Source organism: Oryx dammah, unplaced genomic scaffold (assembly GCF_014754425.2).
Source record: "Oryx dammah isolate SB20612 unplaced genomic scaffold, SCBI_Odam_1.1 HiC_scaffold_27, whole genome shotgun sequence".
NCBI classification, from domain to species: Eukaryota; Metazoa; Chordata; class Mammalia; order Artiodactyla; family Bovidae; genus Oryx; species Oryx dammah.
Window position 1 is genome coordinate 109,464,961 of NW_024070211.1, and position 18,219 is coordinate 109,483,179.

Consider the following 18,219-nt stretch of genomic DNA (forward strand, 5'->3'; position numbering starts at 1 on the left):
TCTTGTTGAGAACCTATACTATGCCAGACTTCATTCTTATGCTATATTCCTCATGTTATGTTCTTATCTAATCTTCATAGTATCTCTTATAAAGTAGAGAGTATCATCCCTTTTTTTTTCAGAGGTTGAACAACTCGCCCACATTTATACAACTACAAGTAGAAGCTTGAGTTTGAAAATAAATCCATCTGATTTCAGAACCAGTGCTTTTTATCACTTTGCTGTAATTGTCTCTTAAAGAGGAATGTCTAGAGTTTTTTAGCAGCAGTGTTGAGGTTTTAGAAATGTAAACTAGAAAAAAAAAGTATTTAAAAAGCTTGTTTCTTTATGGTTTTTAATTATAAAATGTAAAACTAAAGGATTAGCAATAAAAAAGGGAACTTCACCTGATAGCTTACTTTCTTTGTATGATTGCCTTGTATGCTATTTGGTTCTTAAAAGTGCTAAGGGATTATTGAACAAGTTATACCAAATAATAGATAGCTTGGATAAAGGGATGGCACGTTTCTAGAATGTCACTAATTTTTGCTTTCTAAACGGGAACAAATAAGCTGTGAAATTCCCATCTAGTGGCAAGCTTTAGATTACTGCAAGCTAGACACAAGTTGAGTCTGGCGGTGGCTCTTTGGAGCACTTAACCAGCACTTATCAGATATAGTGCCAAGAGTGTGACACAGAGCGTTGTATGCACATTGTTTCCATTTGCTTCTTCATAACAGTAACCTGTTTGACAGTGATGCCCCAAACTGTTTTTCTAAAACCTTTTTATTGAGATAAAATTCTCATAACATGGAATTCATCTTCTTAAACTATACAATTAAGTAGATTACAGTGTATTCACAAAGTTGTGCTGCAGTCACCACTAGTTCCAGAACGTTTTTAACACTGTGCCCCTACCCGCCGCCAAAAAAGAAAACGCAGCCTCTCCGTTCCAACCTCGTCTCGTTTCCTGGAAGCCACTGATCTCCTAAACAGTATTCCATAGCACAGGGGTATCACACTTATTTGTCCATTCATGGGTTGGTGTCGGTTTTTGGCTGCTGTGGGTAATGTTGCTGTGAACATTTGTATAGGTTTTTGTGTGAATGTATGTTTTCAACTCTCTTGGGTATATGAGAGTAGAATTGCTTGGTCATGTGGTAGCTCTGTGGGCTTCCCTGGTGGCTCAGCTGGTAAAGAATCCACCTGCAGTGCGAGAGACCTGGGTTCTCTCCCTGGGTTGGGAAGAGGCGCTGGAGAAGGGAATGGCTCCCCACTCCAGTATTCTGGCCTGGAGAATGCCATGGACCGTATAGTCCATGGGGTCGCAAAGAGTAGGACGCGGCTGAGCACTCTTCACTTTCACTTTCACGGTAACTGTTTAACTTAAAAACGGCTGCACCGTTTTATATTTCTACCAGCTGTGCATGAGAGTTTGTTGCTCTGTATTCTTGCCAACACTTATTTTACGTTTAAAAAATTATAACCGTCCAGGTAGGTATAAAGTGGTATCTCATTGTGACTTTGGTTTGCATTTTCCTAATGACTGATAGTATTGGCATCTTTTCTTGTCTTGTCATTAGTAGATCCTCTTTGGAGAAATGTCTATTCAAATCCTTTGCCTAATTTTTTAAAGAGAGGGTATCATGATTTATTTTTCCATGTTTAACTTAATACTTTCCCATTTCACTGAATCAATTTCTGCATAAAACATTACAATATTCTTATGTGTGTGTGTGCTAAGTCACTTCACTCATGTCCTACTCTTTGTGACCCTATGAACTGTAGCCCGCCAGGCTCCTTTGTCCAAGGGATTCTTTAGGAAAGAATACTGGAGTGGGTTGCCGTGCCCTCCCCCAAGGGATTTTCCCGACCCAGGGTCAAACTTGGGTCTCTTTACATTTCCTGCACTGGCAGGCAGGTTCTTTACCACTAGCGCCATCCAGGAAGCTCACAATATTCTTCCACAGTACCCTTATTTTAAGGGGAACATAGTCATTTGCAAGCTAAGATATTCACAGGCTGTTTATAGTACTCCTATGTTCTGCCCTCTTTTTTTTTATTGTGGCAAAATATGCATAACATAATTTTTCTTTTTTACTGCTTTAACCCATTTTTAGGTATATAATTCAGTGACATTAAATACATACATTCTCAATGTTGTGCAACCATCCATTTCTGGAACTTTTATTTTTATCATTCTAAAAGAAACTCCACCCAATAATAACAGTAAGGAACTTACATTTTTAGGATCTCTTGAAATGGAATCCAATTTACATCACATAAATTTATTTCAGCTTTGATTCATTTTCAGGAATATATTATATAGAGGGTGATATATTGTGTTCTTTAATTTTTATGACTATCACTAATTGTTACTATTAGTTTGTGAAATGATTTCTTGAAATGGCAAATGTGGTTATTTTGAACATATGTATATTTTATTATTTTACATGTGTATAATACACATAACTATTTTTATACATAGCATATACTTTGAAGTTGAGCATATATATATTTATATACTGTAAATTTATAAGGCTTATTATTTTAGGAAACTCAAGAATATACCCGAAATGTTGTTAGATATTGCCTTGAAGCTCTTCAAGACTGGTTTGATGCTATTAACTTCGTAGATGAGGTATGTATATTTTTGATTATGTAAAAGCATTTAAGAAAAGAAGTGTTAGATCTCATTTAACCTTGAAAATAATGAATATCTTTTCATGGGATAAGGGAAAGATGTCAGAATAAGCATAAAATCACTAGGCTTTAAAAAAGGAGGAAGTAAGAGACCAATCATTGGTTATTTAGGGGATTCTACAGTACGTTAACTGTATTTGCTTATTTCCTAGAGAAGGATATATTTTTTAATGTTTTTAAATGTGTATTTCTCAGGAGTGAATATCAGTTTCTTTCAGGGAGGAAAAAGTGGCAGTGCAAATATGAATAGACTAGAGGAGATTGATGGAAAAGGTACCACAGCTTTATCAATTGGTCAGTGTTCTGTGGGTATGAACAGAAGTAATTGTTATTGATAATGAACTGAGAAGAATTAAATAAAGAATTAAAGAAAAAGAATTAAAGTTTAAATAGCATTTGGGGATCAAACAATATGTCTTTTACGGTGTTTAAAAGTTTCTTGTTTCTTAAAGTGCTTTGACATATTTGTTTCTGAAAACCACCCTGGTTAAGTAGGGAAGATATTATTATCCTTTCCTTTTTCATAGATGTAAAATGGAGATAGAGATAGTAAATGACTTGCCTGTAGTTTTATGGCAAGCTACTAATAATTCTGGGTCCAGAGCCTACATCTCTCAACTGCTTGTCTGGTAATGTTTCAGCTGTACTAGCTGTTGGCAATGGAAGAGCTTTAGAATTAGGCATACCTGAGTAAAAACTGTTGCTCTGACACAAATCAAATAGCTGTGTCGTCTTGACAGTGTTTTTGTTTGTTTTAAAGCATTACTGAGTCTCTCTACTCATTTTTTTAAGATAATACTATTAGCCAGTGAGGATTGACCAAGAGGCATGTATTTCATTTGTGATAAATATTTGTTCTGTCAGCCTGAGTATGGAGGTCGGAAGTTATTGCAGTAATCCAGCACAGATGAAGTAAATAATAATTTTTGAATTGAATTAAGACATATCAAACAGTCACTTAGAACACAGGATGGAATAAATTTTTCCCAAAGTGTAGACCATTTAAGAATCCTGAAATTCTAAATATCATTTATGAGTGTATAGCAGAGCAACATTTATGAGTATATAGCAGAGTAGTTAGAGTCTTCTCTCATGAGAGGAAAGTAGAACATGTGTTCACCCAGCAAATATTTATTGAATGTTTACTATGTTCTAAACACTGGGGATACAGTGATGAAAGGGTTCCTAATTTGAGGAAATGGAAGACAAGTAAATGGCTAATTTGATCAGAATGCCTCTGTATAAAATTCTGACCAGGGTGCAATAGGGGAGAATAGAGTGGAGCATCTGATTTACCCTGAGGGACTCAGGAAAAACTTCCTAGTAGAAATGTCATTTCAGCCAAGTCTTATGGTATGTTAATCCAGTGGGAGCAAGTATACATAGCATTTGAGGCAAAGGGAAGAGCATATACAAAGGCTCTACTTCTAGTGTATGAGTTCATATGACAATAGATAAGGCTGGAGAGTCCTATCTCTCAAGAGTTGGACAGTTAAAGGAGGTTAAAACTATAGGGAGCCGTTAAAAGATGATAAATGGAGAAGTACAGGGTTTAAGTAATGTTTCAGTAAGACTACCTCCTGGCAGTATGAAGATTTAATATGCATTTAAAAACAGATTTAAGTAGATGTATTAATTAAGCTTCTTTTAAAAACACTTTTAAGGCAGCCTGATTTAAAGGAGGGATACTTTATTATGAGTACAGAGAGATCGTTCAGGGATCTTATGGCATTCTGGACTTCAGGAACTGAGTGGAATGCTGAACAGGAGCTCTTGTCTCTTGCTTTTCCTTGCTCTTTCTGCCTCATTCTTTTCTTCTCTTTCTATAGATTGGTTTTTCTGTGCTTTTTTTTTTTTTTTGCCTTTGTTAAACATTATCTTCCTATAATTGCCTTATATTGCAGTTTCAGCCATACTCCAAGAATCTCCACAGATGTCTTTAAATCCCAGTTCAGTTTTCAAGTGAGAGAGAACCTCATTGCCCATGATGGGATAGGGATCCCCTGCCCTGATCTAATCAGATGTGACTACTCTAAACTTGACTGGCAGGCTCCAATTCCTGTGTGTATGTATTTGGAAAGGGGGGGAGGAAGGGATATTCTGAGAAGAAGAGGGAGGTTTGTGAGCTAGACAGATACCACAAAAAGCTTCTTATAGAGGGTAAGAATAGAAGCAAAGGTTAGCACTGAAATCTGGGCACTAAATGTTGAGAGCCTGAGCTAAGGCTGGTTAGAGGCAATGTGGAAAGAGGAAAAAGTAGAGTTAAGAGGTACTTAGAAAATCAAACACACTTTGACACCTTATCAAGTGGAGGAGATTTGAGAGAAGGAAAGAGTTTACATTTCAGATTTGTATTACTGGGAATTTGCAGAAGAAACATTGAGAAAGATTGAGTTTTAGGGCAAAGATACTGAGTTTGATCTGGACACAGCGTATTTGTGGTCCCCACGGAATGTTAAATAGGTGTTGATGTTCGGTAGATACTTGAATGTAGGGTTTGGAGTTCAGGAGTGAGATTTCTGCTGAGATTTAGTAGTCATCTTGTGTTGGCAGCTGAAGCTATAAACTGAACAAAGTGTCTCAAATGGGAACAGTAGAAAGCTGAGAATGGAATCTAAGAAACACCTCAGTATATTTGGAAGGAGTGTTAAAAGAGTTTTTCAAGTAGCTTATTTGTGACATTGGACAAAGGGAGATTATGGAATGTAAAACTGCAGAAGAATGTGTGTTTATCATGTGCTCAAGCCTTAAAAGATAAGATAGAGCCTATGGCTTAGCAATTAATAGAAGTGTGTGTTGAGTACTGTGTTCTTTTACTTGATCCTCACATTTGTCCATCTGCTTATTATCTTCACTTTATGGACGAGACAGCTTAGGCACAGAGAAGTAACTTGCTATCAGTTTTATAGCTATAGGTGGCAGAGTCAGGATTTGAATGCATGCAAACCCAGCTTTTAAGAGCCTGCTTTTCACCACTGTTCTTGATGCCTTCAAAGGAAATTGAAGGAGATTCTGATTTAGCTAGTTAGTATATGTTATGTTACTCAAATGATGATAGTAATATAGAGCAAACTTGTTTGATTTTTATTTTTGATTATGGTGAAATGCACATAAAATTTACCACCTTTTAAACCTTTTTTAAAGTATAGTTATTCACATTGTTGTGCAACCAACCTCCAGAACTTTGTTTAGTAAAACTGAAACTCTGTCCCCAGCAAACCCAATAATCTCATTTTCCCTTACCCACAGCCTCTGGCAGCCATCATTATACTTTGTGTCTCTATGATATTGACTGCTTGGCATACCTAAGTGGAATCATACAGTATATGTATTTTTGTGACTGGTTTATTTCACTTAGCATAATGTCTCAAAGGTTCATCCACATTGCAGCATGTGTCAGAAATTCCTCCCTTTTTCTGGAAGTCAAACATTTATTAGAACAACTTTCTATAGATGGTTATTCACATGTTAAAGAGGATTTTTTTCTCATACTGGTTTTGGAAAAAACTCTTTCAGGGATGGTGACATTTCAAATCTTTATGACTCAATATGATACTATATTAGCATAATTATGAGAATGTTTTGGCTAGATTTTTCTTAACAGGAGAAAACTTTACTCAAATTTATAGAAGCATTAAAAACAAATGATATATTTTAATGTTTCATTTTTCTTGTTTAAGAAAGACAACCATTTGTGTTTGCCCTTTAGCAATAGTGTGACCCATGGGAGTCACAGATTTAAAATAAACTTTTTATAATATCCACAAGGATATCAAAGATCTTAGACATGTACTGTACTAAGCTTTCCTATAGAGACTGTGTTCACCACTGATACGGGGAGCATCTCATCCAGCTAGGTAAGCCCTTTAACTGCACTTCAGGATAGGGCTGTAGTCAGACCCTCAGATAATTCTGAATATAGCAGACTAGCTTCTCAGTTCACTACATGTTAGCTTTAGGAAGTTAGTTAAGCTTTTTAGAATTGAATTTCCCTATTCATAAAATTGGAATATTCAATTTCTACCCCATAGGGGTCTCCTAGGATTAAATTAAATATGAATAAAATGCTTATCAGCACAGTGACCGGCACACTCAGTGAATGTCAGCTGTGATTATTGTTTTTGTTATTATCATCACATTTGTTGTGCATGCATTTGAAGATTCTGAAATGGCCGACTGTAAAGGGAAACGTCTTCCATCCCTTGTTCTGTACGAGATGCGTCAGAGGATTGAGTACAGTTTGAGTATATAGTTTCTGCCTTTAAGGAACTTGCATTTGGGTCTTTAAATTGTAATACTTTTTTCTACAATGGGTTTTTAAACTATAATGTCTAAAATCTTACTTTTTGATAAAAAGAAAAGTGTAGGCCAATAAATCAAGGTGGAAGTGTTGTTTTAGCATTTTAAAACCTTTGAATTCGGTAAAGTATTATTTGACTTCTGGATTTTCTTTTCTTTCCAGCCAGCACCTAACCAAGTTACTTTTCATCTGCCACTACATCGTTACTACGCTATGTTTTTGAGTAAGGTAAAAGTTTTCATTAAATACTCTGTTCATCTGTTTTATGAACATTGGGAAATATGTATTAAATTAGTAACTTTTTTAATAACAATTTTTAGGCTGTGAAATGTCAAGAACTAGATTTGGATTCTGTTTTGCCAGATCAGGAAATGTTAATGAAACTAATGATTCACCCTCTCCAAATTCAGGTATGTATTTAGGCTTTTGGGCTGGCTGGAGTCCCTAGTGGCTCAGACAGTAAAGAACTTGTCTGCAATGCAGGAGACCTCATTTAAGGTTTCAGTGACTATTATTATAAATGTACCCAGGAGTCATCATGGAAACTTAACTCATATATAAGCTCCAAAAGAAGGAGTATATAAAATATAGTGATTATTTTAAAATTATATATTTGAACTGAATATCCTAAATACTGGACAGAATATCAGGCTTATACTATGATTAAGCTGTAAAATATTTTGAAATGATTGTTTATCGTAACATGATTTTATAAAGGTTGACTATAGATTACTTCTTTGTTCAATTAATTTTTGTTTTACTAGGCAAGTCTTGCTGAAATCCATAGCAATATGTGGGTAAGAAATGGTCTGCAGATCAAAGGACAAGCCATGACCTATGTCCAGTCTCATTTCTGTAATTCCATGATTGATCCTGACATTTACCTGTTACAGGTAAGCCAATCTAGTGATGCAGATATTGAACTTCAGAAGTATCTCATTTGTACCTGTGGGATTTTAATTTGTAGAGGTGACTAAATGAGGACACAGAGAGGTCAGTGCTATTGAATGAAGAATTTTATTACTTACATTTTCCAAAGGGAGAGGGGCATGCCATGCCCCGCAGGACCAAAGGGGAAGCATTAGATTTTTGTCAGGAGACAGAAGGAATGAGGGGAAATTCTAGGTCAGAAGCTTTATTGAGGTTTCCATAGGAAAGGCAAGGCAGGGCTAGGGAAGTAGTTTAGCATTGGCTGGTTTGAATCATCTTGGTGAGCTTTGGGGCATAAAGGCCATCCCCAGCTATCTGGTACCTGCCCTGGCTAAGAGGTCTGGGGGTATATTGGCTTGGTCTGTGAGTTAAATAAAGGGCAAGAGTGACTTACATATAAAAGACTTGCTTCCAGGTAAGCTGTTTGAACAAATACGATACAGAAAATAAGAGGAATGATAAACAGAAGAAATAAAACTGGGGAATTTCCTCATGGTCCAGTGCTTAGGACTTGGTGCTTTCACTGTCAAGGGCCCAGGTTCAATCCCTAGTTGGGGAACTAAGATCCTGCAAGCCATGTGCATACCCAGAGGGGGAAAAGAGGAAGAAAAAAAGAAAAAGAGGCATTGAACCATGTCTAATATCATATAAGAAACGAATCGCCAGTCTAGGTTCGATGCAGGATACAGGATGCTAGGGGCTGGTGCACTGGGATGACCCAGAGGGATGGTATGGGGAGGGAGGTGGGAGGGGGGTTCAGGATTGGGAACACGTGTACACCCGTGGTGGATTCATGTTGATGTATGCAAAACCAATACAATATTGTAAAGTAGCCTCCAATTAAATAAATTTAAATTAAAAAAAAAAGAAAAAGAATACTGAATAAATAAATACTGACTACTGAGAAATAAACTTTGTGGGTTTTATTTTTATTTATTTATTTATTGATCTTTTAAAGGTTTGTGCATCTAGACTTGATCCAGATTATTTTATTTCATCTGTCTTTGAAAGGTAAGCATAGTTTTATTAATACAGGTATTAGGAAGTATTTGGAATTTAAGTTAATTTTGTCTTAACTTTAAAAAAATCTGTCTCAAATATTTTTTTAATAGATTTAAGGTAGTGGATTTGTTGACAATGGCTTCACAACATCAAAACACAGTACTTGATGCAGAGCATGAGAGATCCATGTTAGAAGGCGCTCTTACATTTCTTGTGATTCTTTTGAGTCTTCGTTTACATTTAGGTAAAAAGCACTAATACAAATACTTGGGTACCTCCCTTTCCTCCCCTTACCCTGTGGTAGTAACTGGTTTATGGAAAAAAAGGAAAGGATGCATTTCATACTCTTGACACAGTATGTTTTACCATTAATACTCCTTTTAGAATATTCTTTGAACCCTTACTTAAGGGAACTGCAAATAGCAGGGCAGTTAAACTGCAGTTATATTGAGGCATTGTTTTCTTTGCCCTATGATTTTTGAAGCATCTCATTTTTGGTAAAATAACTTAATTGTGTGGTAAGTTGTTTCTTTATAATATATAAATATTCAGATTTATTAATTCTATTTTTAATTTTAGGAATGTCTGATGATGAGATTCTCAGAGCAGAGATGGTAGCCCAGCTGTGTATGAATGACAGAACACACAGTTCATTGCTGGACCTCATATCCTTTTAAGAGTTTAATTTTCTTTTAGTTGTAGGATCTAAATTACAAGTAATATTTATGGATTAAAATATATCACTTTCTGATTAAAACTTTTTTTTTTGAGGTTGGAAAATAATATGGAAAAAACTCCCACTTTTTTTGTTCAATTCTGTGTTCAAGACCAGTGGCAGATTTGCTTCTAATTATCATCTCTCAGGTGCTCTTGTTAGACTTTGTTAAGCATCAGGACTCTTTGTTCTGGGCACCCCAGAACCTGGCCTTCTAGGATAGCAGTAGTAAAAGGGAGCTGGACACTTGGTAAAAGGCAGCTAGGTCTACTGTATTTGTATAACCAGGATGGAATTCATCATTAAAATTTAGAGTTATATCTTATAATTATCAGAGTTTTAAACATTCTGAGTATTTTTTCCTGAGAATTCAGTTTTAAACCAAGAGGCTTTGAAGGGCAAAGGCTATTGTCTACAAACTTTAAAATCTTAAGGTTCTCTATAGGACTGAGGATTCAGTGGACAGTTTATTATTTTTTTAAGGTATTCTTCATAAAGTTTTAGACAAAGGTTATCATGTTATTTAGTGGTAAAATTTGCTTTGTGAGTTTTTTAATTTACTTTGTACATTATGATTTTGTTTGAAATAATTGACTAAAATTTTATGAACTGGCTCCTATTAGAAAGTCTATTTGATAACCTTGAAGATTTTCTTAAGCAGACAACAACTTGATACTGTTTGATGATTTCATTCAGCCTTTATGTGTATCATTGTGTATCAGTGCTGTAAAAGAGCAAAAGAATTCTTCATAACTTTGAATTTAGAAAAAATTATATAGCTTTAATGTGAAACCAGTAGGAAAGGATCTAGGGTTTTCTGGTTTTCTTCTTTTTGAAAAATTTGCTTAATATTTTTTCATTCTTATTTTGAGGAGGATATTTTGTGTCTTTTATGAAATAATCTTTGCTCATAAAAATCTGGGCTGATATTTAGTATACTGTCTTTGATTTTCGAAGACGAAGTATATAACATTATTTGCAAATTGTTGAAAATGGAGATTAATTTTAAAAGGTTTTTTTTTCATTTCCTGAAACTGTATTCATTTGTTTTGGGGGAAATACACATCAGAACTACTTCAGCATATAATTTATTGTAGACTATTAATTAAGCTATCTTAAAAATAAGCTATTTTAAAAATTAAGCTGCATTAAGCTATTTAAAAAAAAACCACAGTTAATAAAGTTATTATTGAACTGTTGTGTTGTGTAGCCCTCTTGTGGCCAGCTTTATATATTACAGCCAATTCAGTTCAGTTGAGTTCAGTCTTAGTCAGGTCAGACTCTTTGCGACCCCATGGACTGCAGCACACCAGGCTTCCCTGTCCATCACCAACTCACGGAGCTTGCTCAAACTCATGTCAGTTGAGTTGCTGATGCCATCCGACTATCTCATCCTCTGTCATCCCCTTCTCCTCCTGCCTTCCATCTTTCCCAGCATCAGGGTCTTTTCCAGTGAGTCAGTTCTTAGCATCAGGTGGCCAAAGTATTGGAGCTTCAGCTTCAGCATCAGTTCTTCCAATGAATACTTAGGACTGATTTCCTTTAGGATTGACTTTTTAGATGTCCTTGAAGTCCAAGGGACTCTCAAGAATCTTCTCCAACTCCACAGTTCAAAAGCATCAATTTTTTGGTGCTTACCTTTCTTTATGGTCTCATATCCATACATGACTACTGGGAAAACCATATTTTCAACTAGATGGACCTTTGTTGGCAAAGTAATGTCTCTGTTTTTTAACATACTGTCTAGGTTGGTCATGGCTTTCCTTCCAAGGAGTAAGCGTCTTAATTTCACGGCAGCAGTCACCATCTGCAGTCATTTTGGAGCTCCCCAAAATAAAGTCTGTCACTGTTTCCCTATCTGTTTGCCATGAAGTGATGGGACTGGGTGCCATGATCTTAGTTTTCTGAATGTTGAGTTTTAAGCCAACTTTTTCACTCTCCTCTTTCACTTTCATCAAGAGGCTCTTCAGTTCTTCTTTGCTTTCTGCCATAAGGATGGTGTCATCTGCGTATCTGAGGTTATTGATATTTCTCCCAGCAATCTTGAATCCAGCTTGTGCTTCATCCAGCCTGGCATTTTGCATGATGTACTCTACATATAAGTTAAATAAGCAGGATGACAATATACAGCCTTGATGTACTCCTTTCCCTATTTGGAAACAGTCTGTTGTTCCATGTACTGTTCTGACTGTTGCTTCTTGACCTGCATACAAGTTTCTCAGGAGGCAGTAAGGTGGTCTGGTATTCCCATCTCTTTAAGAATTTTCCACAGTTTATTGTGATCCACACAGTCAAAGGCTTTGGTGTAATCAGTAAAACAGAAGTAGAGTTTTTCTGGAACTCTCTTGCTGTTTTGATGATCCAAAGGATGCTGGCAATTTGATCTCTGGTTCCTCTGCCTTTTTTAAATCCAGCTTGACCCTCTGGAAGTTCACGGTTCACATACTGTTGAAGCCTGGCTTGGAGAATTTTGAGCATTACTTTGCTATCTTGTGAGATGAATGCCATTGTGTGGTAGTTTGAACATTCTTTGGCATTGCCTTTCTTGGGGGTTGTTTGGAAAGAAAACTGACCTTTTCCAATCCTGTGACCACTGCTGAGTTTTCCAAATTTGCTGGCATATTGAGTGCAGCACTTTCACAGCGTCATCATTTAGGATTTGAAATAGTTCACCTGGAATTCCATCACCTCCACTAGCTTTGTTCATAGTGATGCTTCCTAAGGCCCACTTGACTTTGCTTTCCAGGATGTCTGGTTCTAGTCCAGTGATCACACCATCATGGTTATCTGGTTCATGAAGATCTTTTTTGTACAGTTCTTCTGTGTATTCTTGCCACCTCTTCTTAATCTCTTCTGCTTCTGTTAGGTCCATACCGTTTCTGTCCTTTATTGTGCCCATCTTTGCATGAAATGTTCCCTTGGTGTCTCTAATTTTCTTGAAGAGATCTCTAGTCTTTCCCATTCTGTTGTTTTCCTCTGTTTCTTTGCATTGATCACTGAGGAAGGCTTTCTTATCTCTCCTTGCTATTCTTTGGAACTCTGCATTCAAATAAATATATCTTTCCTTTTCTCCTTTGCCTTTCGCTTCTCTTCTTTTCACAGCTATTTGTAAGGCCTCCTCAGACAACCATTTTGCCTTTTTGCATTTCTTTTTCTTGGGGATGGTCTTGATCACTGCCTCCTGTACAGTGTCACGAACCTCCATCCATTGTTCTTCAGGCACTCTATCAGATCTAATCCCTTGAATCTGTTTGTCACCTCCACTGTATAATTGTAAGGGATTTGATTTAGGTCTTACCTGAATGGTCTAGAGCTTTCCCTGTTTCTTCAATTTAAGTCTGAATTTGGCAATAAGGAGTTCATGATCTAAGCCACAGTCAGCTCTTGGTCTTGTTTTTGCTGGCTATATAGAACTTATCCATCTTTGGCTGCAAAGGATATAGTCAATCTGATTTCAGTATTGACCATCTGGTGATGTCCATGTGTAGAGTCTTCTCTTGTGTTGTAGGAAGAGGGTGTTTGCTGTGACCAGTGCATTCTTTTGGCAAAACTCTGTTAGCCCTTGCCATGCTTCATTTTGTACTCCGAGGCCAAACTTGCCTGTTACTCCAGGTATCTCTTGACTTCCTACTTTTGCATTCCAGTCCCCTGTGATGAAAAGGACATCTTTTGGGGGTGTTAGTTCTAGAAGGTCTTGTAGGTCTTTATAGAACTGTTCAACTTCAGCTTCTTCAGCATTACTGGCTGGGGCATAGACTTGGATTGCTGTGATATTGAATGGTTTGCCTTGGAAACGAACAGGGATCATTCTGTCGTTTTTGAGATTACACCCAAGTACTGCATTACAGACTCTTCTGTTGACTATGAGGGCTACTCCATTTCTTCTAAGGGATTCTTGCCTGTAGTAGTAGATACAATGGTCATCTGAGTTAAATTCACCCATTCCAGTCCCTTTTAAGTTCATTGATTCCTGAGATGTCGACATTCACTCTTGTCATCTCCTGTTTGACCACTTGCAATTTACCTTGATTCATGGACCTGACATTCCAGGTTTGTAGGCAATACTGTTCTTTATAGCATCGGACTTTACTTTCATCACCAATCACGTCCACAGTTGAGTGTTGTTTTTGCTTTGGCTCCGTCTCTTCATTCTTTCTGGAGTTATTTCTCCACCGATCTCCATTAGCATATTGGACACCTACTGACCTGGGGTGTTCATCTTTCAGTGTCCTCTTTTTGCCTTTTCATACTGTTCATGGGGTTCTCAAGACAAGAATATTTTAGCAAAGAAAGTTGGAAACTAATACCTTACTAAGATTATAAATCTGACTTTTAGTTATTAATTTTTTTTCTTGACACATGCATCATATTCCAGAAAATCCAAATCCTAAAAGTGGTATTATTCCAGGAAGTTATAGCTTTGAATCAGTTTTATCAGCGGTAGCTGATTTTAAGGCTCCTGTTTTTGAACCTGGAGGTTCTATGCAACAAGGCATGTATACTCCTAAAGGTACGTTTATATCTATGAATGTATTTTTTCAAATATCAGGTTTTTTGAAGGCTCGTTGTGTATACTGAAACAAAATGTTTGCCTTTTATTTCCTTGTTTGGTTTCCCCCTCAACTTTCTTATACGTGTATGTTTGTCTTTTTCAGTATACTGTGATATTGATTCCTTTTATTTAAAAATCTATAATTTATGTTATAGTAAGACTTCTGAGATGAGTCTAAATTATAAAAGGAACTTTATCTATGAATGCCAGTTTATGTTTGTAAGTGAATGAACTTGAAATTATGATATGTAAAATATATACTTAAAAACACTCTGAGTGTATTTGCCCTTTAAATTTGATTTTGAAATAGTTGTCACTACTCTAAGTTTAATTTGAAAAGGTTAAAAATCTGTATGGAATAGTGATAATGTTCCCATAGGTTTTAAACCTTTATAAATACATAGAAACCTTTTCCTTAAATGATTGGTTTTCTCCCTGGATTTGTAGAGACATGCTTGATAAAAGCCAGAAGTAGGTGAAATTTTGATCCATGATCTTTTCTTCTTCACTCTCACATATTCATTAAATTGAAATTTTGAAGAAAGTGGAGGTTACAGGTTTCTTGCACCCCTGACCCCTGACACTGGTTGTCTAAGTGAAAAAATGATGCCCACTTTGAAGTTGTAAATAACATGTACTGTGTTTGATAAAAGGCACCAAAATAAGCCTTATCATGTGGGAATTTTCAGAGAGTTCACAAAGATAGCAAGAACAATCCAGGATCTCTGGTTGGAATATATTCCATTAAAGGAAAAGCACAGTATTTCTTTATTGTAGAGAACATTTTGTATCTAAAATTTAGATGCGCTTAGAAGTAGGATGATGTTCTTGTATAGTGCTATGCTTATTAATAACGTGTGATGTGACCATTACCTTTCTCAGACTTATTCATGTTGGGGTCGTTATGAAAATACAATTTTCTATCCCTAAACCCCAGTCTGCTCTCGTCTAGATTTCTGGGGATAGATTGTGGAAATCTGCTTTTTTACCAATCTCTATAGGATGGTTGTCACACACAGTAATTTTTGAGACACTGAGGCAGAGCACTGGACATTTGAAATCAGAATCAAGAAATTGAGTGTCACATTCACATATAATACTGAATTGTATCAGCTAGTTGTGTGATGTTGAGAAAGTCAGTTTTTTTCTTTGGGTTTGACTTCTTCTTTGTAAAATAAGAGTTGGAATGGATGAGTTGTTTTTAACATTTTTTAAAAAATGTGTTTAAATTTGTAGTTTGGGGGAATTAAGCCTTAAATGAATTTATTTCACAAAAGCAATGAAAGCAGGCCTACTCTTGTTAACATGAGTGTGGGTAGTGGACATCACTTCTCATCTGTTTTACCATTTCCTTGCTCCAAAAGTTGTTGTTTGGTTGCTAAGTTGTGTCCTACTCCATTGTGATCCCATGAACTGTAGCCTGCCAAACTCCTCTGTTCATGGGATTTCCAAGGCAAGAATACTGGAGTGGGTTGCAGTTTCCTTCTGTAAGAGATCCTCTCAACCCAGGGATTGAAGCTGTGTCTCCTGCATTGGCAGGCAGATTCTTTACTCTTGAACCACCAGAGAAGTTCACTCAAATTAAACTTTACCGTCTTTTAAATTTAAGATATACTGAAATGTAATTAGTCATTAGAGGCTCAGTGGTAAAGAATCACCTGCCAGTACGGGAGATGCAGGATACGTGGGTTCGGTCTCTGGGGACACCCTGGAGGAGGAAACGGCACCCCACTCCAGTATTCTTGCCTGGAAAATCCCATGGACAGAGAAGCCTGGCGGGCTACAGTCCATGGGGCTGCAGGAAAGTCAGACACGACTGAGCGACTCAGCATGCACGCACAGTCATTAGAGATCGGCTTGATTCCTAAGAAGTCATCATTGTTTTCCTTCTGCTCTCTTTTGAATGATAGCTGAAGTCTGGGATCACGAATTTGACCCCGTCATGGTCATTCTTCGAACAGTTTACCGTAGAGACGTGCAGTCTGCAATGGACAGATACACAGCATTGTAAGTCTGTTATATTGATTAGTATAATAATGGATATCTTCTGTTTATAAAAAAAATTCAGTTATAACACAAATGTGATAATGCTCTCATTAAAGTATACTTAAAGTCTTTAGAGGAAAGAAATATTTTAAGATTAAAAAAGAATATGGCTGAGATTTATGTTCTCTAGATCTTGATCCAAATAAATTATAGAAAACACTAATAAGCATAAAAAATAACAAACTTATTTAGTTGCTATTTGACCAGTGGAATGCAAAGCTTGATTTTGTGTTGTTCTACTTTTAAACCAGTAGAGGAGGCACAAGTTAAAAGAATAAAATGGTCTCATATCAGAGATGATGGGTAACTACAAAAAGTGTGGTAACATTGCTGTGTTCTTAACAACTGGGAAAATAGCCAAAGTAAAATGAATTTTCTATGTAAATGTTTAACAAAATAGTTAAAATGTTGATAATTACAGAAAAGTTTTGAGGCTATCTTTTTAATGGAGAATTCAGTCTTATATATTATTGTTGTATATTGCTTTTTAATGTATTATTGTATTGGCCAAAAAGTTCTTACGGGGTCTTTGCTGCTGGTCACTAGTTGAGAATCTGTCTCCAGTGCAGGAGATGTGGAGACATGGGTTCGATCCCTAAGTCAGGAAGATCCCCTGGGGAGGAAATGGCATCCCCCTATAGTATTCTTGCCTGGGTAATCCCATGGACAGAAGAGCCTGGTAGGCCACAGTCCATGGGTTGGCACAGAGTTGGACATGACTGAGCAACTGAACAACAGCAAGAACAAAAAGTTTGTACAGGCTCTTCCATGAGTTTACAGGAAGACCTGAATCAGTGTTTTGGCCAACCCAATATTTCCTCCTATTTTTAAACATTAAATGCTTAATGTATTGCTGAGCATTATAGAATATCATCTTTCATTTGTGCTCAGTTCATTTGTGCACAAACATTTTGAAAACAAGTTTGAAATGATTTAAATGTATTTGATCTTGAGAAAATATTTGTTCATATAACTATCAAAGTGTAAATACAGATATTGGGTATAATTGAAACTTCTCTTTGCCAAGACTTTGCAGTAATAGATATATGTTGAATTTAAGAACCATCATAGATACATCTGAAGAAAGTTTATAATGTAGAATTTTAGCATGCTCTCCACTCCCCTCGGAGAAGGCAATGGCAACCCACTCCAGTACTCTTGCCTGGAAAATCCCATGGACAGAGGAGCCTGGTGGGCTGTAGTCCGTGGGGTCACTAAGAGTCGGACACAACTGAGCGACTTCACTTTCACGCGTTGGAGAAGGAAATGGCATTTCTCTCTACTTTTCTCTAAAACTCTTGGGGAGATAGCCTTAGATTCTCCTTTCTTAGCAACCTCTTTATATACTTTTTGTATAGTTGTGTAACTATTTGTTTGCTTTTTACAACTATTTTTTTGCTTTTTTTTGTTTGTTTTCTTATTACTTGAAGGAAGTTATTTTTGTCTGTTTCTCTTTTATATCTTCAGAATCTATCTCATTGCTGGCACATAATAGACATTCACAGTGTTGTTCATTGAGTAAATAAATTTGAAATTGTTCATGCTGAAAATGAAAGATGGGTGGGAGGAAGCATTTCCATGGAAAACCTAGTCTGGCCTTCATAAATACTGTTTGTTGTCTTAAGTGCCTCTGCTTTTTTTCAGGGGGAGTGTGTGGTAGCTTGTCATTGAATATGTAAGAAGTGAATATATAGTTAATTTTATTATTCTGCTTTACTTTGTAATACGTAGCAATTTGGACTAGGATTGGCCTGAAGCTTTCCAGGCCTTGAAAGAGTCATTAAATACTTAATGTTATCAGTTTTAAAAGTGAAATTCAATTTGGCAATGCACATTTATTGAGTAAGGGCTTCCCAGGTGGCTCTGTGGTAAGGAATCCATATGCCAGTGCAGGAGAGGCAGGGCGTGTGGGTTTGATCCTGGGGTTGGGAAGATCCTGTGAAGGAAGAAATGGCTACCTATTCCAGTACTCTTGCCTAGAAAATTCCATGG

The 18,219-nt window shown here is 36.6% G+C and overlaps 1 protein-coding gene across 6 annotated transcripts in view; it reads left to right on the plus strand.

The window, feature by feature from the left end:
* Positions 1 to 18,219, plus strand: part of UBR3 (ubiquitin protein ligase E3 component n-recognin 3) — a 208,485-nt gene that overhangs the window by 89,078 nt on the left and 101,188 nt on the right. For all 6 annotated transcript variants that reach the window (XM_040229306.1, XM_040229307.1, XM_040229312.1 and 3 more), the window contains exons 11-19: positions 2,534 to 2,620; positions 7,145 to 7,210; positions 7,303 to 7,392; positions 7,747 to 7,875; positions 8,871 to 8,923; positions 9,025 to 9,158; positions 9,494 to 9,579; positions 13,998 to 14,139; positions 16,092 to 16,188. In XM_040229306.1, the coding sequence (XP_040085240.1) occupies positions 2,534 to 2,620; positions 7,145 to 7,210; positions 7,303 to 7,392; positions 7,747 to 7,875; positions 8,871 to 8,923; positions 9,025 to 9,158; positions 9,494 to 9,579; positions 13,998 to 14,139; positions 16,092 to 16,188 (884 nt within the window). The remainder of the gene's footprint in view (positions 1 to 2,533; positions 2,621 to 7,144; positions 7,211 to 7,302; positions 7,393 to 7,746; positions 7,876 to 8,870; positions 8,924 to 9,024; positions 9,159 to 9,493; positions 9,580 to 13,997; positions 14,140 to 16,091; positions 16,189 to 18,219) is intronic.